Source organism: Podarcis tiliguerta (assembly GCF_965153285.1).
Source record: "Podarcis tiliguerta genome assembly, chromosome: 12".
Taxonomy (NCBI): Eukaryota; Metazoa; Chordata; class Lepidosauria; order Squamata; family Lacertidae; genus Podarcis; species Podarcis tiliguerta.
The window spans coordinates 32,073,715-32,101,158 of record NC_139545.1 but is presented as its reverse complement, the minus strand read 5'-3'; the positions used below and the strand labels follow the sequence as shown (position 1 = coordinate 32,101,158).

Genomic DNA, 27,444 nt, shown 5'->3' with positions numbered 1-27,444 from the left:
TGGCCCCTTCCACCTCTATGATTCCAACTAATGGGAACGGTTGGTGGAGCATCTGCTTTGCTTGCAAAAGGTCCCAGGTTCAATCTTTGGCATTCTAGGTATGGATTTGAGGGACCCCTGTCTGCAACCCTGGAGACCCACTGATAATCAGCATAGTCAGGTCAATAGTCTGATTCAGCATAAGGCTTCTTCCTACCTTCTTCCACTGTTCTTCTAGGCTGCGTCTCATGTCTCTGACTTAAGGTGGATCATGCTAACATTACCACTGTCATTTTCTTTTTGCTCTTGCTGTGAAGGGTTTTAAAAAAGGAAGGAAGGAACTAAAGGGGAAGAGAGATTGGATACAGTAAATAACTAAAAGTAGCTTCTGTGTAATAGATGAAGCTTAAAGGTGAGTCCTGGCTCTAAGAAGGTTGAATATTAAAGCAAAGAACTAGTATTAGAGGCATACTAGACTGGAGGTAGTACACAATCATCATGGCTAATAGACACTTTTAAAACCATCTAGGTTGATGCGTATCACTATATGCTTTGGCAGAAAATCCCATAGTTTAACCTTGCGCTGGGTGAAGTAGTGATTCCTTTTGTCTGCCTTGCATCTTCATTGGATGACTCCAGGCTTTAGCATTATGAGAAAGGGAGAAAAACATCTCTCCAGCCAATTTTGCCTGCTTTGGTTCCCCCCCTTAAGATTTCTTTATACTACTACTGTTCCCCATAAGCACTGTGATCATAGTGTTGTTGTGAGAAGGCTGAAATGGGCACAAGGAGAAACCTCTGCTTGGGACTCCTTGAAGACAGACATGCTTCATTTCTTGATGATGAAATGCACAACACAGTGTGTGGCTTAACTAACTTTCTTGCATTATCTGCTCTGCGCATAGAACATTTTCCTGCTTTCCAGTTGCGGCACAGGTTGTGTTGATCTGTGGTGTTATGCTTATCATGTGTGGATGGTATTGATTGGTGCTGGGGAACTTGCAAGTACATACAATTGTTGGATGGGGTGGATAAGGAAAAATGTATGGGGGGTTTTAGCTGTTGTGTAAGACTTATTTTATTTGCATTGTGCACATAAAAAGCAGTTCTTCCTAACAGACTGTGCACTAGACCCAGAAAAGACTGTTGACACTCATAGTTCGGAGTAAGTCCTGCCAGTTAGAGTCAGGTTCTTTTCATCATTGAAACATGGCCTGAATGTGCATATATACAAACAACTAAGCATATACAGATTTTATGCAAATTAGAACAATGTGCCAGCTTGCCAGGCCTTTTTATGTACCAGCAGCTGCCCAGACACTGACACTTACTTCGGAGTAAGCATGCCTAGGATTGCACAGTAAATCCCCTGCGCCAGTGACCCAAGTTCTTTTTCATTGGTTCCTTCCTATGAACGCAGCTATGATGCCCTGACTTTAAAAGAAACCACAAAGCCTAATCATCATGTTATCTCCAGACTTAGTCTGTTCTTGGAACCCTTCCCTCTTGCCCCCTTTTTATTCTCCTCTTGTAATAGCTTCCACATGCTCATGCAAAAGCATGGCACATTTTTTAAATCCTTGGCATAGAAATCAATTAAGCAAAGCGGCCGGGACTTCATAGCAGCACTGCAGCAGGAGAAGCGATTTAGAAACGCGGCGATCTTACTTTACTAATTGTGACCCGATCTTGAGCTCAAGCCCACCAAGGAGAGGAATGAACCAAAACACAAAGTAACACTTCGTGTGGAATGGAGGTGATCATGGGGTTCTCTTTTGAGGAAAGCCATTGTCGAAAAGGAAGGTGTACGTCATCTTCAAAAATGGCAAATAATCACGTTAGTCTGTTTCTGTTGTTGTCCAGGAGGCAGATCCAAAAGCAACAGTACAGCCAATGAAAATGTCACAAAATAGTGAGCAAGCTTTTGAGTTACCTATGGATGGATGCTACCCAAGTGAATGAGTGGTGAGATGAGAGAGAGAGAAAAGAAATGTTCCTGGGCATTATGAAGAAAGCCCTGGGCCACACCAACGCCATATATTTAAAAGACACCTACACCACTTTAAAAGCCATGGCATTTCCCCCCCCCAAATCCTGGGAACTGCAGTTTGCTTTGGATGCTGGGATTTGTAGTTCGGGGGGGGGGGCGGTCCTGCTCTCAGCACCATTAACAAACTACAGAATTCTTTGGGTGAAGCCATGACTGTTCAAGTGGTGTGGATGTGACCTGCCTACATTTAGTGAGAAAGCCTGGTGCATAAGAGTACAAACTAAAGCTGTGATCCCATGAATACCTCCGAGAGAGTAGAGGTAGTATTCAGCTAACTCAGAGTGCGTGGAAATGAATGAACATGGTTAAGTTCTGGATAACTTGAAAACTTGCTCATGCTATTGTGACATTTTACTTGGCCTAATAAAGTTTTTAAAAAAATAAATAAAAAAGGTTTACTTTTTATTATTTATTTATTTATCCAGCTATAAATCGGACACGGGTGGTGCTGTGGGTTAAACCACAGAGCCTAGGGCTTGCCGATCAGAAGGTCGGCGGTTCGAATACCCGTGATGGGGTGAGCTCCCGTTGCTTGGTCCCTGCTCCTGCCAACCTAGCAGTTCAAAAGCACTAGTAGAGAAATAGGCACTGCTCCTGCAGGAAGGTAAACGGTGTTTCCGTGCACTGCTCTGGTTCGCCAGAAGCGGCTTAGTCATGGTGGCCACATGACCCAGAAGCTGTATGCCGGCTCCTTCGTCCAGTAAAGCGAGATGAGTGTCGCAACTCTAGTTGGCTGCGAGTGGACCTAATGGTCAGGGGTCCCTTTACCTTACTAGCTATAAATACAAAATCATAAGATCTTGGTATATATTAGCAATGCATGTGAATTATTGTTCTAGTTAATAAATACATTTTAAGCCATAGCTAGAACAGTATGACTTTTTAAATAAAAAAAAATTGAATTTTATAAATTATTCATTTAGTTAAAAATACATATAGACTGCCCCTCATACAAAATCCCAGTCTGGTGTACAACAAGATTTACAAAAGAGATAAAATACTATTAAAAACAGTACAGGATGATCATAAAAATGACATACGGTTCTCCAGCCGTAACTAGATTTTTTCCAGACATAACTTTCAACATGTGCTATATAATAGTGAAACCGCTATAGAATAGAAAAGCGAACTCTGTTATAACTATGAACAAAGCTTTTTGATCCGACGTGTATTCCTGCTATGTCTCTCCCAATAACGAATATGGGATTAATGAGTCCTGCACTTCGTTATTTATTGGAACAACAAAGTGGCCTAATAGGTGCACAAGAAGGATAGGACATTTTTTATGTATGCCACAGAAGCAGCAAGGATACTTATAGCACAGTATTGGAAGACCCAACAGCTACCCACACTGGAAGAATGGCAGATGAAAGTCATCGACTACATGGAATTGGCAGAAATGACCGGCAGAATCAGAGACCAGGGTGAAGAGACGGTGAAGGAAGACTGGAGAAAATTTAAGGACTATTTACAGAAACATTATAAGATAATGAACGTTTGATGACATCGGATTGAGGGTGGATGGGTATTTGGGAAAAAGTGATCAGAGAAAGATTTAATATTTTGTCAGACTTAAGGAAATGTAACCATTTACTAGACTTTAAGAGTATTAGAAAATTAAAATATGATAGAGGAAAAGAATTTGCAGACAGAATATTTGATTTGGAATACAGAGAAGGAAGGTCTGGGGAAGTCGGAGAAAGAAGTCAATGTAAAGAATATAAGGAGACAAAAATTGTTTTTAATATGTTTATTCTCTTTGTTGTATTTTGCTGTTTTGTGTTTGTGTGTTGTAGTATCTATTTTTCTGTTTTTTCTGTTTTTTCTTTTTTTTTCCTTTTAGGTGCTGTTGTGAGGTGGTTGGTTCATCGTTGTTTTAAGTTTTTGTCATAAAACTCAATAAAATAGTATTTAAAACAAAGTGGCCTAATAAAGGTATTTCTAAAAGTTTGCGGATTTTTGTCTTGCAGACCAACATTGCTACATTTGCTTTTTGCATAAACCAAAACATGACATGCTCTTTGGATATTGTAGAGCAGCCTTCATCAGCCAGATGTTTTGGACTACAACACCTATCAGTCCCAAGTTGAACGTTGTCATCCACAACATCTGGAGAGCACCGGGCTGGTGACAGCTGTTGCAGAGAGAGCAGCCACATTTCTTTACCTTAACTGCAGCCAAGAGAAGCAACTCTGAAGAGCATGCCTTGAAGACTGGGATCAACCTTCAGCACCATTCCTTGTGTCTGCATCTTAACAGGCAGGTGTTCCCTTCCTGCCGCCTGAAAGCTGTAGCCTGGCCCCCAACAAACAGTGCTGTTGTAAAGCATATCTACACCACAGATTGAATGTGGTATGAAAGATGTTCCATTTCCTCAAGAAACCCCAGGGAAATATAGTCCGGGGCAGGTGGGCAGAGAAGCGATCTCTATCAGAGAATCTCAACATCCTCACCAACCTACCAAATAAGTATTTGTGGAAAGCCAGGGTTGTGAAACTGGTATAAAATGGATGCAAATGTGTAGGCCATGTGCAACTGCAGATTTGAACCAGGTGAAAACTGGTTGATTTCCATGGATTCTCTCAAAATATTCTGGAGGCTGTTTGTTCTGGATACGGACAGTTGTTTGTTAAGAGATCTCAGCTGCCTCACAGAACTATTCCTGGGATGAGAATAATTGGAAGGACAACAACATGAAGATTTAAAGAAGGAACTATTGGAAACTCAAGGCAGTAGAAACATAAGATGATTGGACCCCTCTGAACTTGAAGCATGGGAAACTTGATAAAAAATATTTTTTTAAAAAGAGAAAAATTCCAATGTAAAGTAGTTTTAAAATGGTAGCAGTAACTCCACAAGCATAAAGGCTCTTTTCCTGACTGGGTTCAAATTTGATTTCTGCTGGGTGCCTCTCCGCCGGGTGAAGGACCTCTGATGGCTCTTATGAGTTGGAGACACCGTTGCGAGATGCACCTTCGTGGAGAGCCTGCTTCCGCCATTCCAAGAGTGTGAAATACCTCTTTCATGAAACAAGCAAAGCTGATAGATTTCATTGTAGCTTTTAAGCAGCTAAATGCTAGTTAAAACCTGTAAACATGTCCACATGCCTTCCTCTAAGCAGCGAGGTTCTTAACGTGTGGCGCCTCCTGGATTAAGGAAGATCCTTCATGCAGCTACGCCGGGGAACCAGCCGGGACTTCAGCCCTAGATACAGTTATACTTATTGTCATATTTCTATATACCCAAGCTATTCTTTGTGATGGAAAGGAGGTGGGTGCCGCAATCGGGGGTTGATCAAGGAGCTGGTGGAAACCTAGACATGATTAACATGCGGCGTATGTGTTTGTGACTTTGCCAAACCTTTACCGGGTCTTGGGCCAGTTTTGTGAATTTCTGTGCACATATGCAGTACTTGCATGCAGTAGAAATCAGTGATCAGTGTTGGTTTTTACCAAGGTTAGTGGGCCTCCAGATTATGTTGGACTCCTCCTCTCAGCGGATGCAGCCACCATAAACAATGGTCAGGGAGGGAGGATTGGGAGCTGCAGTCCATCAACATCTGGAGGGCCAAAGTTTCCCCATCCCTAGTTAAAACCAAGTCCTCTTAAATGCTACTTCTCCTGAGATGTTTTGTGGGGATGTGGGTGGTGCTGTGGGTTAAACCACAGAGCCTAGGACTTGCCGATCAGAAGGTGGGCGGTTCAAATCTCCACGACGGGGTGAGCTCCTGTTGCTCGGTCCCTGCTCCTGCCAACCTAGCAGTTCAAATGTATGTCAAAGCGCAAGTAGATAAATAGGTACCGCTCTGGCGGGAAGGTAAACGGCATTTCCATGCGCTGCTCTGGTTCGCCAGAAGCGGCTTAGTCATGCTGGCCACAAGACCCGGAAGCTGTACGCCGGCTCCCTCGGCCAATAAAGCGAGATGAGCGCCGCAACCCCAGAGTCGGTCACGACTGGACCTAATGGTCAGGGGCCCCTTTACCTTTACCTTATGGATGCCTGAGTAAAATGCTCACTTTTTCCTTTAAGAACCACACACACACAATCTTCAAAGGGAAATTTTGACCCCTTCAGAAGACAATCTTCATGGACTCAAAGCTCATCCTTTATGAACTTCATATGACACACGTAACAAGAGCCCCGCTGGATCAAGCCAAAGGCTCATCATAGTCCGGCATTCTCTTCTCTCAATGGCCAGCCAAATATCTATGGGAAGCCTGCAAGGGGAATCTGAGTGCGACAGCCCTTACTGCAATTGTAAACTCCCAGCAACTCGTATTCAGAGGCGTACTGGGTTTAGGACATAGACGTTGTGCCTACTAGCCACTGACCTGTGAAAATCAGTCTAATCTACTTTTAAAGCCATCCAGATGAGCAGCCATCACTACTTCTTGTTGAGAGGCAATGCCATAGCTCAACTATGTATTATGAAGAAGTGCCTTTTTTGTGTCTGTCCTGAATCTTTCAACGTTCAGCTTCACAGCATGTCCCTGAGTTGTAGTGTTCTATATCCATTTTCTCCACACCTCAGCTCAGTCATGTCCCTCCCTTACTTACCTTACATTGAGATCCCAAGGGTTGAACCTGCGCCTTCTGCATGCCCAGCAGATGTTCTACCACAGAGCTATGAATCTTCCTGTATAACTCATAAGGATACCTAATGCAGTCAAGAATGACTGGAAGATTGGCTGCACTTTGCAAACTAAAGTTGCAGTCAATTGGTTTTTTAAAAAACAATTATCTTTGTATGATCTTTATCATGATTTTCTTGTAAAGAGATATTAAACCCCACAGGGGGTGATATAGACAGGGGTGTGCATGTGTATGTGAGAGAGAGAGAGATGTGTGTGTGTCTACTGTGTTTGTCTGTATACAGTACATGCAAATTATGTTATATACAAATACACATACGTAGACACACATGTAGAAATCCCATTGTTTAGATTTCTGTCACAAGCGATGAGAATATTTAATTTTCTTTTATCTCTGGGGTTTTCATTATCATTTAAATTTCATTTCACACTAATTGATCTGGGATTAGCAAAGCCATTATTCAGAAATCAGACTTAAGACGAGCCAGAATGTGATGAATAATTCATGACACCCAATTACATGTTACGAACCCGGTGTACTTTAAAAAAAAAACAAAAACTTGCTTCGAACTTCCAGTCTGTTGTGAAATGAAATGACGCGTAGGCACTTAAAAGTCAAGCAACAGCACCACGTTCTCTTAGCGCAGCTGTGCTCTCTGAACCTTGCCACCTCCTTGCTTCAAAACCAAGTCTTAAACACAGGGGAGGGAGAGGGGGAACTGGCTTTCAGAATATCCAGAAACTACAGATCACCTCGTCCTCAAGAAAAAAAGTGAAGAGAAGCCCTGGGGAGAGAAAAAGAAAGAAAAAGCAGAAGTAACTTGATGAGCCGGAGAATGCAGTTTAGCAGGGAAATGTGGCACCAGAGCATGCCGCCTGATAGCTAAATTCTAATGCATAGTGAAAAGATGTGTGTGTTTGGCAGAGAAGCAGTGGCTCCTCTCGTATAGTATTTTTCTCCCATCCTGAGATACATTATCAGGAAGAAGATGAGTGATTGACTTGCCAAGGGATGCTTGCAGAAGGAAATATCCTGGTGCCAATGTTGAGAAGCCTTCAGGAACATAGGAAGCTGTCCATGTGGTTCGGTATTATCCACAATGACCAGCAGCCGCTTTCTGGGGTTTCAGGCAGCGCTTTCCCAGCCATACCTGGGTGGACATGGGACCTTCTGCATGCAAATCAGATGCTCTGTTAGTGAATTACAGCCCTTCCTCCATGATCAGAACAGCAGCCATCTTTTTTTTTTTTTTTAAAGAGCCTCATACAAGTGCATAAGAAAATTCTCATGTGGGAACTGACCGTGGGAGCTGCTTAAACACTACCTTTTCCAGGGGGCAGGAGAGCTTGTGGGTGCACCCCAGTGACAGCAGGGAGCCCCAGGGCAGGGGCATGTGCAGTCTGTTCTGGCGTGAGCTTAAGTTGAAGAGATAGCAGCAGAAGTGAAAGTCCTACTGCTACCTATAAATACACTGGTGAGTGGGACTGGTTGCCCATCTTCCATTTCTGTACTTTGGATCTGCTAGTAGTCATTATTATGGTCCTCATATGTAAATTGTTAAGTTCAGGCTTCCTTTAAAAAACAAAACCATTTTGTCCTATGGAATTGTTTTGTGCTGCTTTAAAACGTGGATTTTTGTTTTGGTATTTGTTTGTGATATTTTTAGGATGTTGTAAACCACTCAGAAGTTTCTTTGAAATATGGAGTGGAATACTAATTGCCTAAATAAATACATTCTGCAGATGTGGAAGTCGTATCTGTAACATTTCAAGGGGCAGTTTTTTGCTTAGTTCTGCGAAAGGGCCACTGTGACCATGAGCTCCCTGCATTTGAATAGAAAACTGAAATACCAATAATAATAATAATAACAACAATAATACCACTGGCCTGTTGCATCAGTTCATAAACATTTAGCCCTAAGTGCAGGCATGGAAGTAACCTTTGCACTTTGGACTAAGGCAGCAGGTACCTCTCTAACCTTTTATTTAATATAACAGCCTTATTTAATAAAGCAGCCTTGAATCCAGTATTCCCTAGGAATGCTTAGAAACAAACAAACAAACAAACAAACAAACAAACTCAGTATTTTGAAATCAGTAGTTAAAACCTAGGCAAAAAACTGCTGCTTAATCTCAGGAACCTTCATGCACAATTTGGTTAAAATCAGTGCCATTCTGAAATGTCCAGTCCACCATCCTGATTCAAAATGGCATCTAGTTGTATCCAAACGTCGGCGAAAACCCGTTTCATTCGATCAGTGGCCATGCAAAATTTGGTTACGACATATTTTAAAAAATGCATAGCGAGCGCGCAACTTTTCAAAATATATCGTGCGTGTTATACATATGCATCATTTAATAGACTTGTGGTTTGCTCTTCGGAGTAAAAAACAAAAACGCTCCACCTTCTTGAAAATACAGGTTTTAAAGGAAAACAACGAACAATTTCTAAACAGCAAGTTAGAGAACAGCAGTAGACCATCCCTCCGTTAAAAGCACAGTGCGCCCAAATGAGCGCAGCGCAGACGGGAATAAGGAAATCTCCGCAGGCCTCCCCAGCGGGCCCCCGCCCCCCCCCCAAGTCTGCATTCTTGGGTTATTCCGCTCCCGCCGCCGAAGCGCCTCTGTGACTCGCGCCTGCCGCATCCTCCCGGCAGCCGCTAGGTGGCAGTCTTCGTCTTCCCTTGCCATTCCTCCCCGGGAATCTCCCGATCCCTTATCAGGGCAGCAGCTTACGAAGGCGATGCCTTGGCGCGAGCAACAGGCAGCATCTCCCTCCCCTTGAATGGGCTGCTGGCGAGCTCCCTTTTACCTGCGCGTGGAATGTCTTGCGCAATCCCTTCTCTCTCCTCGCCGAAATCCAAACTCTCCCTTCCTTCCTTCCTTCCTTCCATCCATCCGCCTCCTCCCCGCACGTCCCCCCCCCCCGCATCTACACGATCACCCCCACTTTGCAATCCTACTCACTGGACAGTGGTCGCCCCCCCCCCCCCCATTAGAGCGCAGCAGCAGCAGCAGCAGCCCCACCTTCTCCGTCCCGGGACCTTTCATCTGCGGGAAGTTTTATGACACTTGGTTGAATGTGCAAAGTTTTTAATTAGACTCGCCAGACAGCCCGAGGCAGCAGTAGCGCCACGAAGTCTTCATGCTTCCCCTCTGCTTCTCTCTCCCTTCCAGCACAACAAGCCGCTCTACTCCTTTGAAGACAATGCCGACTATGTCTACGATGTCATGTGGTCACCAGTGCATCCCGCGCTCTTTGCCTGCGTGGATGGGATGGGCCGCTTGGATCTCTGGAACCTGAATAATGACACAGAGGTGAGGAGGGAGAAGGATCGGGGCCTGGGAGCTGGCATTTTCTGCTGGGTTGCCATGATTATTATTATTATTATTATTATTATTATTATTATTATTATTATTTCATCTTACCCCTTCTTTTCAAATTGGGAGGGAAAGAGAAGAAACCGCCTTCTTTAGAAACAGGCTCCCACCCCAAATTCGGTGCTTGCTAATTTCATCAGTTTCCAAGGGTCCTTTTCTGGGTGCCACCAGACCTGCCTGGTGGTGTTCCCCTCCTCCTTTGCCCAGAGACAAAGGGCAAGTCCCCAGCACACGACTTCCCCTTAAGAATCCCCGGGAACTGCAGTTTCAGGATGCTGGGAATTGTAGCGTGCTGTGCAGGGAATACTGCAGTTCCCAGGCTTCTTCGGGTGTGCTTTAAATTGGTGGGCTGTGGTTACACCCAGGATCTTCCCACCCGCTTGCACCTTCCAACTTCTGCCTCTTTGTCGGCTTCTTGATCCACCCAGTGGGAGACAAGGCGCTGCCCTTCTTTGGTTGTTGGACTCTAACTTCCGTCAACCCAGCTAGCATGGCCGGTGCTCAGGCTAGCAACATCCGGCAGGCCGCAGGCATACCCTGTAAGCACCACTTCATCCTTCACTCATACTCTTTCTTGGGGCCAACTCTAGGGGAATATGAAACCCACTAGAATGTTACTATGGGGGGACACACCTCTCTGGTGGGATGAACATAGACACTGAGCAGGCTTGACCAAACCTGGCCCTCCAGATGTTTTGGGACTACAACTCCCATCATCCCTAGCTAACAGTGGTCAGAGATGATGGGAGTTGTAGTCCCAAAACATCTGGAGGGCCAAGTTTGGCCATGCCTGAGAAGGTGGTTGGAGGCTTGAGATCTACAGAGATCTCAAGGAGGGAGAGTGTTTTTATTCTACTTGAGCACCTAGTCGGCCACTGGGAGGACAGGATGCTAGACTAGATGGGCCAATGGCCTGATCCAGGCTCCTCTTATGCTCTTACGTTCAAGCAAGAGCCAAGCTTGTAACTTGCCTTGTGCAAAAACTATTGTTGTTAATTTGTGATCCCTATTGTCTTGGTTCATCTCTGGCACCACCCTAACATTAAGCTAAGCCCTGTAAGGAAGGTGAGGGAGGCTGTGTCTTTGCCCAGGGGCTCTAAATCAAACGTGGCATCTTAGCACATTCATCCCAAAGCCTTCTGCCCCAGATTAAAGACATGGCACAGATTCCTCCCTTCTCTTGTTCAGAGTTGATTTGCGTTTTCAAAAAGAGTGGGTGTGTCGGGGCTGATTTGTTCACCTGCACTTCTGCCCCCCACCCCGCATTTATTTATTTTTTCTTCTGCATGCCCCGTGAGGAATTTAGAGCATCTCCCCCTCCCCTCCCCTCCTGTCCCAGTGGTGGCAGGTTTGGGAGGTTTCACATGCCTCTGAAACTCTGCACCACTCGCTACAGAGGAGTTGCACAAGTTGCGCTTTCTCACGTTGCCAAGAAGGACAAAAAGGGAAGCCTAGCCACAGATCTGCACCTTACATTTAAGGCACATTCAGTGCACGTTTTAAGCACCTGACTTACCTCAAAGAATCCCGGGAACTGTAGTTTGTCCAGGGTGCTTGGCTCTGTGAAGGAACTGCAGTTCCCAGAATTATTTGGGTGAAATCGCATGCTTTCAACGAGTGTGGAATGTGCTTTAAATGTATGGTGTGGAATAAATAACAATAAATAAATCTGTCCTGAGTCGCAGGTCCAGCCTACTTCCTGGCTTGCCAGAGTAGGCAAAGCAGCTCTTCATTATTTCTCCTTTTGTGAATGTCTTTCCCCCCCTCTAGGACTGTATATGCATCATACATTTCAAACAATTCTGCCAGTTCAGCCAAGAATCCTGGGACCTGTAGTTTGTGTGGGTGCTGGGAGTTGTAGCTCTGAGAGGGGTAAACTACAGTTCTTAAGATTTTTTGGGGAAAGACATGTTCTGCTTTAAAATGTATGGTGTGTACAAGGCCTGAGGGGGGGGGGTAGGTTACAGCTGTCCCGCAAGCCCTTGGAACCTGCAGGGAAGCAGATTTTGGTGAGAATTTAGGAGGAAATTGCTAAAAGCAAGACCTGTTTGTCAGCGGAACAGGCTGCCTCGAAGAGATGTTGGACTCTCCTTTGCTGAAAGCACTTAAGCGGAGGCTGGACAGCCACCTGCCGGTGGTGTTGCAACTACTTCTTCCATATTTACCTGGGAGTAAGCCCCATTGATTTCAGTGGGACTTAACTTCTGGTTAAACTTGCATAAGATTGGGCTTTAAGGCCATTAAATCTTTGTACACTGATTTGAGATTAAGCTCTGCTGAAATTAGCAATACCTCCTTCTGCACAAACATCTATGCAAGCATTTGGGGTATGTTGCTATAGTCCTAAGCACACATACAGCCTGATCCTATTGATCGTTTACTTGAAAATAGGTTCCCTTGAGTTCAGTGGGACTTACTCCCAGATAAGTGTGGTGCTTTATTTAGAAGATAACTGATCCTGAAATTTGATGAATGTGTCTTAAGTCTGCAGCATTACTGAGGAGGTACATTAACAAGGGCTGGATCATCCTTCTTTGACGGGGTGCTGTAGTGGCTAGAACCAGAAAGGCCTGGATTCAAACCCTTGCCTAGAAGCCATGGGCCAGTCACACTTGTGGCCTTGCAGAACTGTTGGGAGAATAAAAGGACAGCTAGGGAAGAACAGTATAGGCTGCCCTCAGATCCTTGGAGGAGAAAGATGAGATAAAACTGCATAAGTGAATAATAAACATCATTAGAATAGAAAATACCACTAGAGAAGTCCAGATTTTACAAAGTGACCATCGCCTTATTTTCATACTAGTAAGCATATAATACAAACAAATTTGTGAAAGTAAATACTGATAAAAGAAGATTATAAATAAGAAGCAGCTGCATTAAACTCTTGGATGTATTTCTGAGTGATTTTATTAAGTCTTTCTTGCTGGGTTTTTTTGGGGGGGGGGCGTTGTTGAGTGTTTTATCGTTTTTGAGTTTCCTAATTTGAATGGAGTTCTTAAAACACTTTCAGAGTGCACTAGGCTTCTTTGATACATTTATAATTTGCCTCCCCCAAACTGCTGTCTTGTAAGGGCCTGATCTACCAACTCATCAGAAGGAGTAAGAAAGGAGTTTGTAAGGTAGTAGAACGGAGGTAGAATAAATGTTTATTCAGTGCTCCAGTATGTAAAACAACAGCGTCAAAAGCTACCTGCAGAGTGCAATACCAGCACACAGGGAGCAGACAGTCCTCCTCCTTGATGTGCTAGCTTTTTAATTGAAGGGAATTGTCACAGATGGGGAACAACAATAATAAAAAAAAAACCAGCCAGCATCCCCCAGACTGAAGTGATACAACCCATTCTGCTCCTTTTTGTCCTGATTGCATAGATCAGGTCTAAGTCAGTATTTTCCTAGCCTATCTGCCTGCAGATGCTAGGAGATGTGGCAGATATTTTGTCATTTTAAGGTGTGTCCATATTGCCTTTATTTTGAAGCTGACATTCTGCCCAGAATATTACAGAAAATATTTTTGAGATATTCTGGTCAATAGCACATATTCAGATATGTCAATCATAATGTTGTTGGTCACAATGCAATTTTGTTTAATCAAACTGGTATGGTTTTTAATGATTGTTTGTTGGTTTTATTTGTATAATATTGGTATAATATCATTTTATAAACAGGGTTTCTTTGCGTGCTTTATTGTATTCTGCTGTGAAAATGTTCTTTTTAAACTGAGAAGTGGGCTATCAATTTACTAAATAAATAAATAAATTCTGTCTCTCTTTCTCCCTCCTGCCACCATTCATTCTTCCCTGCAGGATATATATTCTGCTCCTGGCCCAAACACACGCAATTGCAAAGCTTCACATGCAATTAAAGCCTTCAAACATAAGATTTCCATACCAGTATTGGGGAGAAATTTAAAAATAGGAACCATACAGAGAAAACTCTGTTGCCCTGTTTAGCATCAGTGAAACATTGAAGTCAGAAAGCTTTGTGAGAAAATATATTCTGTACATGAAAATCAATATCTCTCACCATAGCTGCTGCTGCTTTTTTTTTGTTCTCTTACAATTTTGTCTCATGCCATTTTTGTATGAATTCAAGCAGCCTGCAGTTTTGCCTAATTTCCAGTTGTGAAATAACTGCGCCTAATTCAGATTTTACAGAAATTGTCCCTTGAACTTTTCCTTTGTAATCCTTCCCCCCACCCCCGCCCTGCGAGAACGGTCTTGTGATTGAACGTTCTAAATGCCACCACTGAGAATGGAACATGAACCCCCCCCCCCGAAAAACCATTGCATCATGCAAGCTGCAAATATATTTTGTAGAATGCTGTCCAGCAAACGTGCAGATCAAATCCTATCAGAATTATAAGATAACAATAAGGCAGTGCGGATGAAAGAAACAAGACTTGTAAAGCGGTTTGTGAGCTTAAAACACTATAGAAACGAATAATCGTGATAATAAATTTAAGTTTCCTAATTGCAGAAAAATAGCTACGTTAGTCTGCAAGAGCAGAAAATCCAGAAAGTGCTCTGGCGCCACAGAGGCTTCAGGCAGGAGCTTTTAAGGCGAGACAGAGCTTAATTCATCAGTTGTATGTAAAAGACTCAAGAAGGTAGTGGATTTATATACTCGTGGATCGGGGCTGTAGTCGAGAAATCAACCAAGTTACCAGGGCAAAAGTAATAACTGCCAATATTTTCTTCTGCTTTTGTGCGTGTGGTTAATTCCTTCTTTCGTATGGCCTTAATATACATTTCAGTGAGAAGAAAATGCACATTTTTACTGCTCCTTGCCGTAAATCACCTTAGACAGGTAAGGAGGGACGAACACTGAAAACTGGATTGTCAAGTGGAGACTCGAGGTCTTTTGAAGTGCTCCAAGCAGGAAGCTGCAGAGCCGCCTTAATTATAAAGCCAGCAGCTGAAGGAGGATGTCTAGGGAGGGCTTTTCTCTCCAGCTTTTTCTTTTGGGGGAAGGAGCAAAGAGGAGCAGATCCCTACAGGTGTTACCATTAAGAGCCCTTACTATCAATGCCATAAGACTGTTAAGAGAAAAGTCCCATTTTCTCAAAAAGCAGGCTGGAAAATACTTTATTCTCCCCCCCCCCCCCATCAAGGCTGTTGCAAATCTTCCCTGTTGTTATTGACATGGAAATTGCACTGTGATCAATGCTGTTAAAGCATGTGGGGCTGTGAGCAGGATTCACTTTGCTCTTATTTGTTTAATTTGGACCTTTAAATCTGTGCTAGGGAGATAAACTTTCCATTCCCCTTTCCTCTGGACATCAGCAGGAATAAATTCAGCACCAAGCCAGGAAAAAGCAATCAGAGACCTACCGTATCAGCCAAGAAGAAAACTCTTTAGCAACTGAAAGCGGTGGTTCTTTTGATCCTTTGCCTGGCAATTCAGAACTTTAATAAAGAATACTAATGATGATGATTTTGTTTCTCCAGAAGTATCGAGCCCAAGTTAAGCCTTTTGATTTCAGAGGCACTGATAAGCATTTGCTTAAATCACTCCTGTTGAGAGCAAAGGAATAAGTGCTTTCATTTGAATTGTAACCCATTTTTCTTAAGACGTAACTGAACTATCGGATTGGTTCGTTACTAGATTAGAATGAAATTAGCTGTTTGCAAAAATAAAGTTAGCCTCTTCTCCATGATCCAGTTTGAAAGGAAGTGCTTAAACCTGATTTAGGTTGCTATCCTAAACCCACAGAAATTGTTTTGCTGAAAAGACTGGGTCTAGCATGCGGGCTCCGAGTTTGGCAGGCTTCTGCGGGACTGTCACTGACCTGCTAAATGTTTTAGAATGAACTTGCTTTTTACCCAGTCTGTTTGGGATGCAGGTCAGCAGCCAAATACTGTGCCATCACTGACTTGCAGATCAGAGAGTTAGCAATAGGAAAATGCACAGCAACTCTTTACAGGTGTGCTGGCTAAGGGATAGCCTTGCAGATTGCAACCAACATGCCAGCCCACAAATCTGACTGACTGCCCCAAATATAATCATCAAAGTGGCAGGCCCAGTGAGCTAAGCTCCCAGAGGGAGTTGCTTCTTGCATTCCGAATGTGACTAATCATGGTAGAGGGAATACAGGACCGGCCACAGCACAGTGCTCTGCTTGCAGAAGATCCCTGGTCCAGTTCCTGGCCCCTGCAGTTAGGGCTCGGAGAAGGAATCTCTGTTGCCAGTCAGTGTGTTGAGCTGCTTCCTGTATTCATAATGTTATCTATTTTCAAGATTTATAGCCCACCTTTTTATAAAACCCCCAAGGCAGTTTACAATCCAGATTTTGCATTCTATTAACACGCAACAAAAACTATCAGTAAATAGTCACAAAAATGAAAAAGGGAACAAGAGCGTAAAAAGACATTACAGGTAGGACTCTGCAAGACCTTGCCGAAATAAAGATTTTCACCGCTTGCCCAACTCCAAGCAGTGATGGGGCTGGGGAGTTTTCCCTTGGGACACTGTTTGAAATCTTGGGGTGACACACCCAAAAAACTATTGCATGAAACCAGTTACAGGGTTCTAGTCCCCCCAATGAAATATTTAGAAACAGGGTTTTAGTCACTATTTCATAAACTTGTTTTATGGAAATAATTGGGTAGGCGAAATTTATCTTAACTTTCAAAAAATGTTGATGTGCATTCATTTTTGCTTTAGTTCTTTTTTTTTTTTAAGAGTATCACAAAAGCTGCCTTTTCCTTTTCACAAGTTTGCAACCAAAGGCCTATTTATGACAGCAAAGTGGATTTTCAAAGCTAAGTAAATAAAAAAAAATGTTCCTAGCAGGTATAAGGGCACATTTCTAGTGGGTCACCCTAAGGTTAGTTATAGATTCAGGAAGTAGTGCATTCTCTGTCCTCTCTCACTCTCTCTCTCTCTCTCACACACACACACACAACACAACACAACACAACACAGCTCCAACTTGCAGAAATAGCGTCAGTCAATGATTTTGATCAAAACTTGCATTTATCTTGCAAGTGCCATCAACGATAAATCTATGGGATAGTATGAGAAAGTTTTAGAAATATTTAGCCATCCTTTTTTCTTGTATGATTCTTTTTCATCTCTGAGGTTAATGCAAATCTCTAACAAACATGTTTATCTGATTTAGAGAAACGTTTTTCTGACTGTTGTTTTTTATTGACATGTTAGGTAGGTAATGACACCATCGATTATAGCTCTTTTAAAGCCTAACTGCTGGACTATGGAGTGAAATATCTAAAAGGCTTGCATTTGGTTCAGCGTAGCTTCCTGGCTTTAACAAAGGAAAAGCTTGCCATGTTTGATTTATATCCTCAAATGGATGCAACAATGCAAGCGGCAGAGGAGAACAAATGCAACGCTTCCATATTTCAGCATTCATCAGTTATACATTTCTGTCAGACTTGGAGCTGTAACACGTAGAAGAAGAAAACAAGAATTCTTGGGGGGCCTATCCAAAATATTTGAAGATTGCTTCTAGTCTACCTGAACTAGAATGATTATATATTTAAAATTAACTAAATATGCATATTTTTACCCATCACTTTTTCTCAATAAGGTATAAAACCTATTAAAATTAACAGTCCAACCCTACGTATGATTACTCATACAGAAAACCTGGTAGTAAGCTCCCCTATGTGCAATGGGGCTTACTCCCAAGTAACTGTATAGGACAGCAGCTTTAATTTCTGTTTGGTTACTGCATAATTCTTCCTCTCCTTTTAAAGCACATCAAATATACATAGATAAAATCTGTCATTTAATACATATTGTTGCATGTAGGTTGCTTCCCCTCCCTACACATTTTAATTACAGATGCTTTGTCAAAACACAAAGGCTTTTAGTGTTTTATGAAGAAATGAATATAGAATTAAAATCGCTTCATAATTATACAAACGTTTCTAATTTAAATGGTAAGCATTTGGGAGGGGGTAGGGATGAGGAGATTAAAATACTTTGGATTAATTATTCCTGATAGACTCATATGCTCTTATTAACATTGTTTCCCTAACTACATTTACTTAGAAGTAAGTTTCATGTGATTTTCCGAAAAGCTTCTTAAGAACAGGTTGGGATGAAATCTCACAGAAATACATCCTGATAGCGCTTAGTGAAAAAAATTATTTATTAATTTTTTATACTTTCCTTCAAAGGACCATGAGGTGGTTTGCAACATAAAACACAAATGTCAATGTATTACATAATATACACTATAAAATTCAAAACAGTTCTGTAAATACAAGTATAATAATAAGAAATAGATTACTTTTGTTGTTGTTGATTTCTATACTGTCTTTCATCTGAGGATCACAGGATGGTTTGCAAGAACATTTTAACAAACAAAACCAATAACCCCTCACCCACCCAGTTTGAAAGGCCATAGATTGTTTAATTAGCCAAAGGCCTGGGAGAAGAGAGATGTTTTTGCCTGGTGCCTAAAGATAGGAATGAAGGCATCAGGCAAGCTTCTCTGGGGAGAGCATTCCACAAATGGGGAGCCACTGCAGAAAAGGCCTGTTTTTGTGTTGCTGCTCTCCAGGCCTTTTGTGGAGGAGGCACATGAAGAAGGGCCTCAGATAATGATCATAGGATCCTGGTCGGTTCATATGGGGAGAGGCAGTCCTTGAGGTATTGTGGTCCTGAGTCGTTTTAAGCTTTATAGGTCAAAACCAGCACTTTGATTTAGGCCCCAAAACTCATTGGCAGCCAGTGCAGTTGTACAGTGGTACCTCAGGTTACAGATGCTTCAGGTTACCCAGGTTACAGACTCTGCTAACCCAGAAATAGTACCTCAGGTTAAGAACTTTGCTTCAGGATGAGAACAGAAATCGGGAGGCCCCATTAGCTAAAGTGGTACCTCAGGTTAAGAACGGACCTCCGGAACGAATTAAGTTCTTAACCCGAGGTACCACTGTATCAGGATCGGTGTGAAATGCTTCAATTGTCTAGCCCCCGGTGAGCCACCTAGCCTCTGAATCCTGCACCAGCTGAAGTTTCTGAACCATCTTCAGAGGCAGTCCCACATATAACGTATTGCAGTAATCTAACCAAGAGGTTACCAGAGCATACTCATAACAGCAACAGCAGAAACAGAAAAGAAAATCAGCAGTGTGTCTGAAATAAAAAGGCAGTACACACATACAGAACCTTCTCTCTATCCAAAGTAGTGGCCCACAACTGGGATATTTCCTTTCCTCTCCCAGCATCTCACCTCAGGAGATCTTCCCTGCCTTCCACCATCTCTCCCCCACGTTCATGTGGGTTTGATTCTTGGCCACCAGTGGCATCCCAGAAGGGGAAACACCAGAGTCCTTGTGGTATCTTCTCCTCGAGGGAACTCCCACTGGTATTGGCCCCTCCAGCAGTGAATTGGAGATGGTGACCTTAGTAACCTTTGCTCCACAACTAGCCCAGGCTGTGGTTGAAATTCACACCACTCTTTTTCTAGTGTACGATGTCTATATTGAGCACCCTGATCACTGGAGCACATAGGAAACAATGGGTTTATTACATTTATTCATGGAATTCGAGGCGAGTGTCCACAGGAGCTTATAAGCAGTTCCGTCCATTCAGGCTATGGATAGACCTGCTTTAGTGAAGTTGCTCCATCATGTGACTGGGGTGGCCAACCTGTGGCCCTCTAGATCTCATTACATTCCAACTCCCATCAACCCCAGCCTGTGTAGACTATACCACTGCACTCCCAGCAACATCTGCAGAGCCTCAGGTTGCCCCCCCATGCTTTAGACTATGCCCTAGTCCCCCAAGAGAAGCTACATTGCAGTTATTTCCTGCATTTCTCCCCAAGAGTTTTCTGTGTGTTGCCCGCCTAGTTTTTCAGCAAAGTAGTGCTCAGGACCAGACCAGCTTAGTTCTAGCAGGGCCTAAAACACTTCCTCTGGGTAACAAGGGCTTAGCGTCTCTGCAATAGAGATGCAAAGGAAAATGAATAGCAAAAGGATTTTGAATGTCATGGTTTTTAGCCCATCTTCCTTTCGTTTCTGACCCTATCCTGTCTCAGCTAAACTAATTTCTCTAGGTCAGTAAAATGTTTACATGAAATCCCTTCAATCTCCTTTCAGCTTTCGGTTTATGCTCTATACCACATTTGAGCTCATTAATCCTTGCCACTCAGCTGAGTCATCCATCATCTTTTGATCTTCTGTTAGGCCATATTGAGAGAGAGAGAGAGAGAGAGAGAGAGAGAGAGAGAGAGAGAGAGAAATAAAAAATAAAGCTGCAGTGGTTTTAGCATGTCCCAGAGCCAAACAAAGTTGTGTGTCACTTGCTGCCCCTGTCTTAAACCTCATCATTTTGTTTTGCCTGTCTTAAACCTCATCATTTCATTTTCTCTTCTGCTCCTCCCTTACTGCACCACGTGAGTGAACAACAATGGATATTTTATTTCATTGTCTTTCATGTGCAAAGCAGTAGCTTTGTCAACATCCACATGAGAATTCTGTCTTTGATAGGTTCCAACGGCGAGCGTGACCATCGAAGGAGCTTCTGCCCTCAATCGTGTCCGTTGGGGCCAAGCTGGGAAAGAAGTGGCCGTTGGGGACTCCGAAGGAAGGATCTGGATCTATGATGTTGGAGAGGTACTTGTCTTTCTTCATAGATGCTCTGTATTCTTGCCATTTTTCTTGCAACTTTGTAAATAAACATTTCACACTGGAGTAAGAAACACTTACCCATTTCATTGGCACAATGTGTTGATTCAAGCTGAAATCCAGCCACTTTCAAATAAGGGAGTTTTGCCATGGGTTTCAATTCATGGATACTTTAACCACACATTTAAATTTTATATATGACATTTTTTTTAAAAAAAGTCAATCCCACCCACTTTTATGAGTAATGAGTTGAATTCTGAGACATGGCCACATGGTAATGTTAATCTTCTGTACTGATGGCTTCATTATTACAAAAGTAGGGTCAACTAACCGGTCTAATGCTAGTCTAGTTATTTATTTATTCAGATTTCTAAGGGTATGGAGTAGCCACGTTTAATGCAAAATACAGTAACAGCAAAGTTCATGATGCATATGGACACAATTGTGGCAATCCGGGGCTGGTTATGCATTGTTTTAATATACACTAAATGTGACTTGTAAAATGAGAAAATAAAAATAAAACTTAATCATCATAATAAAAAGAAAATGCATGCACAGTGGGTTTGTTAAAATTTATCTATACCCTGATCCATCTCCCACATGTATAACCCCAGCTGGATGGAGAATCAAGGGTGCAAGCAAGTGTTGCATCTTTCAGGCTAATCGGCTGTTTGGAAGGCACAGCTGTATGGATTTTGTGCCTCCCTCACCAAGCAGCTGATCATCGTGATGGCAGCTTATTTAACAAGCTGTGTTGGGTCAGGCTCTCTGTAAGTTGTACCAAAATGCCAAGAGACAGACACTGAAAGCAAATTATGGTAAGGGCTGTTTCAAGTCGTCTAAGATTCTAATTAGTTCTTTTATATATCGGGTGCTCTTTGATAAATGCATTCTTACCTATTCTGAGCCTTCAGAATAGGATTGACTAGAATTTAAATTCATTATATACATTGGGGCTTTGGAGGAAGTTGGTCAGCCTCAGGACTGCATAGAGTGGAGAAGGCAAATTTTTAACTCTCTGCTGGCCACAATCTCCCCTTTCTGCCCACAATAAACTCCCACTCCAAAGGGAAGTTCACACATTCGTTCAATTAATGTGCACTCTAATTTTTACCAACACTTTGAAAATAAGTTTCTCAAGTGTCTGGCAAGAAAGACCATGATAATATCTGCGGCCATCTCAACAAGGTACCTGTAGGTTGTTAATTTTTATCAGTAAATATTGGTAAATTAATTGGTTAATGCTGAAGTTACATTACTTTAAGTTTACTTTTACTTGTGCTGAAGATTTTTGTTTCAGAGATGATGCTTTGCTTCGTTATGCTTTTGTTATCTTGACGATTGGTCCAATTTTAGACTGGTTAGTTTCATAGAATTGCTTAAAATGGGGCCTTGGGGTCAGGAACTATTGCCTAGTATTGGTAGTGTGGTGGATTTGCAACTACATTGTGGGTAGATATCCGAGCACACCTGTGCACATATGACAGAACACGACCAAGGAATCGTGTTTAAAAAATCTACCATTTTATTTTCTTGTGTTAAAAAAATCTAACATTTTATTTTCTCTCTTGCCTTTTTTACTGTAAAGAAAGCACCATGCTAATAAATACATACTATTGTATTTACAGCTACTAGGATTTCAATTCTTAAAAAAGACTGTGAAAAGTCACTGGTATAGGCAGGTTTCAGATGCTAAGGATTTCTTTCATAGCATTTGGTGCTTTCTGAACATTCAAGCATTTTCATGTATTGTTCTCTCAGCAACCCTTCATTACTATAACCCTGCAGGGAAGGTCAGCATCTGCCATTCCCAAATTGCTTATGAAAGCTGTGACTGGAAGGGAAGGGTTTCCCTAAGGCAGGCATGTCCGAAGTCCGCTTCGGGGGCCTAATCCGGCCCGCCGGTTGGTTTAATCTGTGGCAGTTTAAACCTCAACAACTTCTATCCTAAAAAAAGGTCAACAACCTTGGTGGGCCCTTTGGACGGCCCTCACGGCCCTTCACTTCATCAAATCTGGCCCTCTTTGGAAAAAATTTGGACACCACTGCTAAGGTCACCTACTAGAGTTCATTGCAGGGACAAGATTTGTCCCAAGCCGTGCTTTTTTTCAAGAAAAATAGGTGCCAGAACTCACCACAAAGTTGTTACAGTAAGTCACTGGGCAACTCAGGGCAGCTCTGAACAGTTGCCGGTTTGACAACAGCTGCATTCACTGCCCACAAAAGTGCTAAAAGCTACAACGAGCTGTTTTCCTAGCTGTTTCCCAAGCACAATTCAAAGTGTTGGTGTTGACCTTTAAAGCCCTAAATGACCTCGGCCCAGTACACCTGAAGGAGCGTCTCCACCCCAATTATTCTGCCCGGACACTGAGGTCCAGCTCCAAGGGCCTTCTGGCAGTTCCCTCACTGCGAGAAGCAAAACTACAGGGAACCAGGCAGAGGGCCTTCTCGGTAGTGGTGCCCTCCCTGTAGAACGCCCGCCCATCAGATGTCAAAGAGATAAACAACTACCTGACATTTAGAAGACACCTGAAGGCAGCCCTGTTCAGGGAAGTTTTTAATGTGTGACATTTTGATGTATTTTCAAACTTTGTTGGAAGCTGCCCAGAGTGGCTGGGGAAACCCAGCCGGATGGGCGGGGTACAAATAAATTGTTGTTGTTGTTTGGGGTTGCCCCTGGTTCTGGGGCAGGTCAAAGAAGTGTGCCCCCACCTCCCTCGTTCCCTTGGCTAGGGCAGCTCAAAAGGGCCCTCGCACAAACACACACATGTGCAACGGTAGAGGCCTAGCTGGAAGCTCAAAGCCCACCGCTGACTTCTAGCTTCTGGGAGATCTGAGTCACCACCCTCTTAGAGGCAGCTCTGCAGCTTATTTTAGTTTTTGTTAGTATTTTAGTACTTTAAATGTTTTTGTTTTCAAAACAAGCCCACCGCCACGACATAGGAGATGGATTGAAGAAAAGGAGATATGGCCCCACCCCATAGCTTGACCCGTTGTAGCTGGGAGCTGCGTGGAGTCATAGATCTAAACAAAAAAGTGTAGATTTGAACATACTTGGCAGCTTCTGTTTTGACTTGGGCTTCTGTTTTGGGCTTCTCGGAAGTATGTAGAGCCGAGAAGCAGGTGAAGGGAGCGCCAGCCTGCCACAGTGCCCACCTGAGAGGTACTGGAACTGTGCTCCGGCTTTCTCCGGCTGAAAAAACCCCACTGGTCCTAAGGCTTCCTGGCTTACAGCTCACTATCTTGGCTTACTGTGTTGCACCGGCTCTCAGGGGCATCTTTCATCTTGTCAACTTTCATGTAGACAAGAGAATGAATCAGTCCATGATACAGTTGTCTAAACGAGCACATGGGGTATTGATACAAAAAAAAATCTGAAATGGTGGGCTAGAAAGGAACAGTGGAAGCCTATAGGGGTGAAGAGTAGATGTAATGGAAATTAGCAGGCTGGATATAGTGTGTTGCAAGGCTGTTCTGAACTGCCCCCCCCCCCCAATACTAAAATCTGACTAAATTGATGTCAGTATGGTGTGTGCTTGATGGAATGTGCCTCTTTGTTGCTGAATGCAGCACAAAACGTAGTGTCTGCATTACAATTCCTGGAACAGTCGAGGGGTGACTCGCGGAGCAATCAGCTTTTATAGACGGAATTTGTTTTTTGTCATTATCTGTGATAGGATACTGGGATCTCCATCTCCCCACAGTAGGGAAACATTATGTAGCACATACAGATTTAGCTTTAACTCACACAAAGTGATTTTTATGGCCCATAGCAAAATTACTTGCGCATGACTCACATTTTTGGCTGGCTTGTGCTTTTGCGGGAGTCGCTCTTGCTCGCAAATGACTGCAGAAACATCTTGCTGTATCGTTACCATAATTGCTAAACTGTCTAAAGTCATTACACTCAAATTTCTGCTGCGGCACCGGCAGGACAGCATGTTTTATTTATTTATTATAGTGTGTGTGTGTGTGTGTGTGTGTGTGTGTGTGTGTTCTGTTTCTGAGTGATTTGACAGACTCTAGAAATACCTGCGTTGACAATATAGTCTGTTCTCGCCTATTGTCTGTAGTCTAGACAGGCTGTAAATATGTCTCTTTGACATATCATACAGCAAGATATTTAGAGTATTTTGTTCATCTCTTCCAGATTAGCCATCCATTTCTTGGCTTTCCTCCACCCCCACATCAGAAGCAGAATGGACAATGATCCCAGTCTAAAAAAACCAAAGAGGTAGTCCGTCAGGTGATTTAAAATTGCCTATATCATACATTGAGCTTAATATATCCTTCTTGGAGTAGGCGATTTGTGGAATGAATTCTGCTGAGAGGCAGTCCACACGTTCTCCTTTCACTAGGGAAACCCAGAACCATTTATGTTGGATCCCTGTTTCCCTTTCCTTCAGTCTCAGCTATTCCATCTCTCCTTTGTGGATTGGATATATTTTCTGGTTGCATATCTACAAGCTGACCTGGAGGAGATGGAGAACCACATCTCCTGGATTGCTGGCAACTGCAACCTAAGGACCTCTTTTCCAAGATGGGTGAGGGCTGAGAGATGAACAGGTGGCAACAGAAACAAAGGTGTTTGTCAACTTGTTGCTTAGCAGGGTTGGGGTGCAGAAAGAATGCCTCATTCATTTCTTGTGGAACCCTACATATGTGCCCTAATGACATAATTCAAATGCATACTTGTTAGAAGAGAATGCACATTATATGCAAACCAAGTTCATTAATTTACTCTTGCATGCTTTGGGATTCTGAAATTTTCTTCTTTATCCCTTTTTTGGATTAATTTATTTTAATGTGCATATGTAATTGCATGCTAAAAGCTTAGGAGTTTCTGACCTGGCTTGGATATTGTAACAAACCAATTCTATTTCAAACTAACCATACTGTGTCGTTTTGTCCAATATGAGAACGGCCATTAAATTGTCGTTTATTTGAAGAAGGCAGAAGCAGTAGCCACAATTTGATCTTGGCTAGTTTGGAGGAATTATAGTTTAAAACTCTTCAGAGCTGAGATTCAGAGAAAATGACAAACTGTGGTGAGCAGAAAATGGCAGTGGGTGCTTCCGGTCTCCTCATGGCCAGGCCAGCAGAAGAGACTGGAGGAAGGGAGTACATGGACCCATGCTTCATACATGTCACACTGGTTTAGCCACAAGTGAGTAATCACCCAAACATTGATGCTCCTATTTCCCCATAATCCACAATATAATTGCCCACAGTATGGAACATTGAAGAGGAACAAAGAAAAGGGTCTTATAGATAGCATCCTCCATGAGATCACCTCCCAGGCCATGCAGAATTGCTGACTGGCTTGTGCCCTGGCCAAAATTGGATGGCGCCATTTGCATAAAGTTACTCAGCATCTCCACAAGTGGCAGCTTTGCTTCCTTTGATTTCCACGAGGGTCAGGGTTTGACCTTTTTTATTCCATCCTGCCTATTAAATGGATGTCGACAATTCATTTTATGACACCGCAAACAGAAAAGACACGGGCAAATTGTATAGCCTAAGACTAGTAAGTTTAAAATAATATTAATATTTTCATTTTCTGATAGGTTTTTTTAACAGCATCTACATTTTTTAGCTGTTTGATTTCAGCATCATCTCTGAAAATAACTGAACACATTTATTTTCACAGCCAGAGGTCTATTTTCTCTCTGACGCTTGTACATTCTGCCCATTAGAATGAATGTGAGTTATATACACATGTTTGAGGGACAACAATATATATATATATTGTATACACACACACACACACATGTTCACATGTATGATAAGGTGAAAGAGCAGGTTATTGATTATTTGACAAAATAGAAATGAATTATCCCCATTATTTTTAAGTGTATCCAGTTGAACAAGAATATATCCAAGAAAAATCCATCTGAAATATTTTATTTTCTGCATCTGTAGACCACCTATGTTATGTGGAGCATTATGTAAAGCAGCACCCCAAAACTTGCCACCTACTGTTGTCATGATATGTCATAAGTAGTAAAAATGAGTGTTAAGCTATTCACCTCTGAGCACAGAGATATTCACATGCCTTGATGATTTAATAGCCAGATTCAGCTGGACGAGAGCACTTAATTCAACTCTAAATGCTTCTGTGATGGCCCACAGAGGTTACTCTTGTTCATATTATCCAGCAATGATGGACATAATTTCCTAGGAACCTCCCTGGAGCCAGCCCCAATGTAATGAATTGAAGCTAGCCAAGCGGTTGGGTGGTTATCTGCACACAGGCATTTAACTGAAGCTTCTGTAGAAGTTCTTAGTAGTCTGTGGCAATAGCCTGACGAGACACTGAATATATATACAGTGGTATCTCGGGTTAAGTACTTAATTCGTTCCAGAGGTCCGTTCTTAACCTGAAACTGTTCTTAACCTGAAGCACCACTTTAGCTAATGGGCCTCCTGCTGCTGCCATGCCGCCGGAGCATGATTTCTGTTCTCATCCTGAAGCAAAGTTTTTAACCCGAGGTACTATTTCTGGGTTAGCAGAATCTGTAACCTGAAGCGTATGTAACCCGAGGTACCACTCTCTCTCTCTCTCTCTCTCTCTCTGTGTGTGTGTGTGTGTGTATCAGCAAACTTAGGAATTGTGTTAGAAAATGTGGGCCATGATCCTAATTGCATGTACCTGGGAGTAGTCAAAATTCAATAGGGCTGACTTCAAAGTAGACATGGTTAGGATTGTGTTGTCTTTTAGTAATGTTACTCAGAGACAATTCGCAATTGGGTGTTACATTGCAGAGAATTAGAGCACTACAAATTTATACTACAGTATAACTGGCATGGTCTCTTACGAAGAATCTTGGGAAATAACTAG

The 27,444-nt window shown here is 42.6% G+C and overlaps 1 protein-coding gene across 6 annotated transcripts in view; it reads left to right on the top strand.

The window, feature by feature from the left end:
- DYNC1I1 (dynein cytoplasmic 1 intermediate chain 1) overlaps positions 1-27,444 on the top strand; it is a 225,736-nt gene that overhangs the window by 179,478 nt on the left and 18,814 nt on the right. For all 6 annotated transcript variants that reach the window (XR_014503520.1, XM_083405396.1, XM_083405397.1 and 3 more), the window contains 2 exons: positions 9,799-9,939; positions 20,466-20,591. Coding sequence is in view for 5 of the 6 variants with exons in the window: in XM_083405396.1 (XP_083261522.1) it covers positions 9,799-9,939; positions 20,466-20,591 (267 nt within the window). In the remaining variant the exon portion in view is untranslated. The remainder of the gene's footprint in view (positions 1-9,798; positions 9,940-20,465; positions 20,592-27,444) is intronic.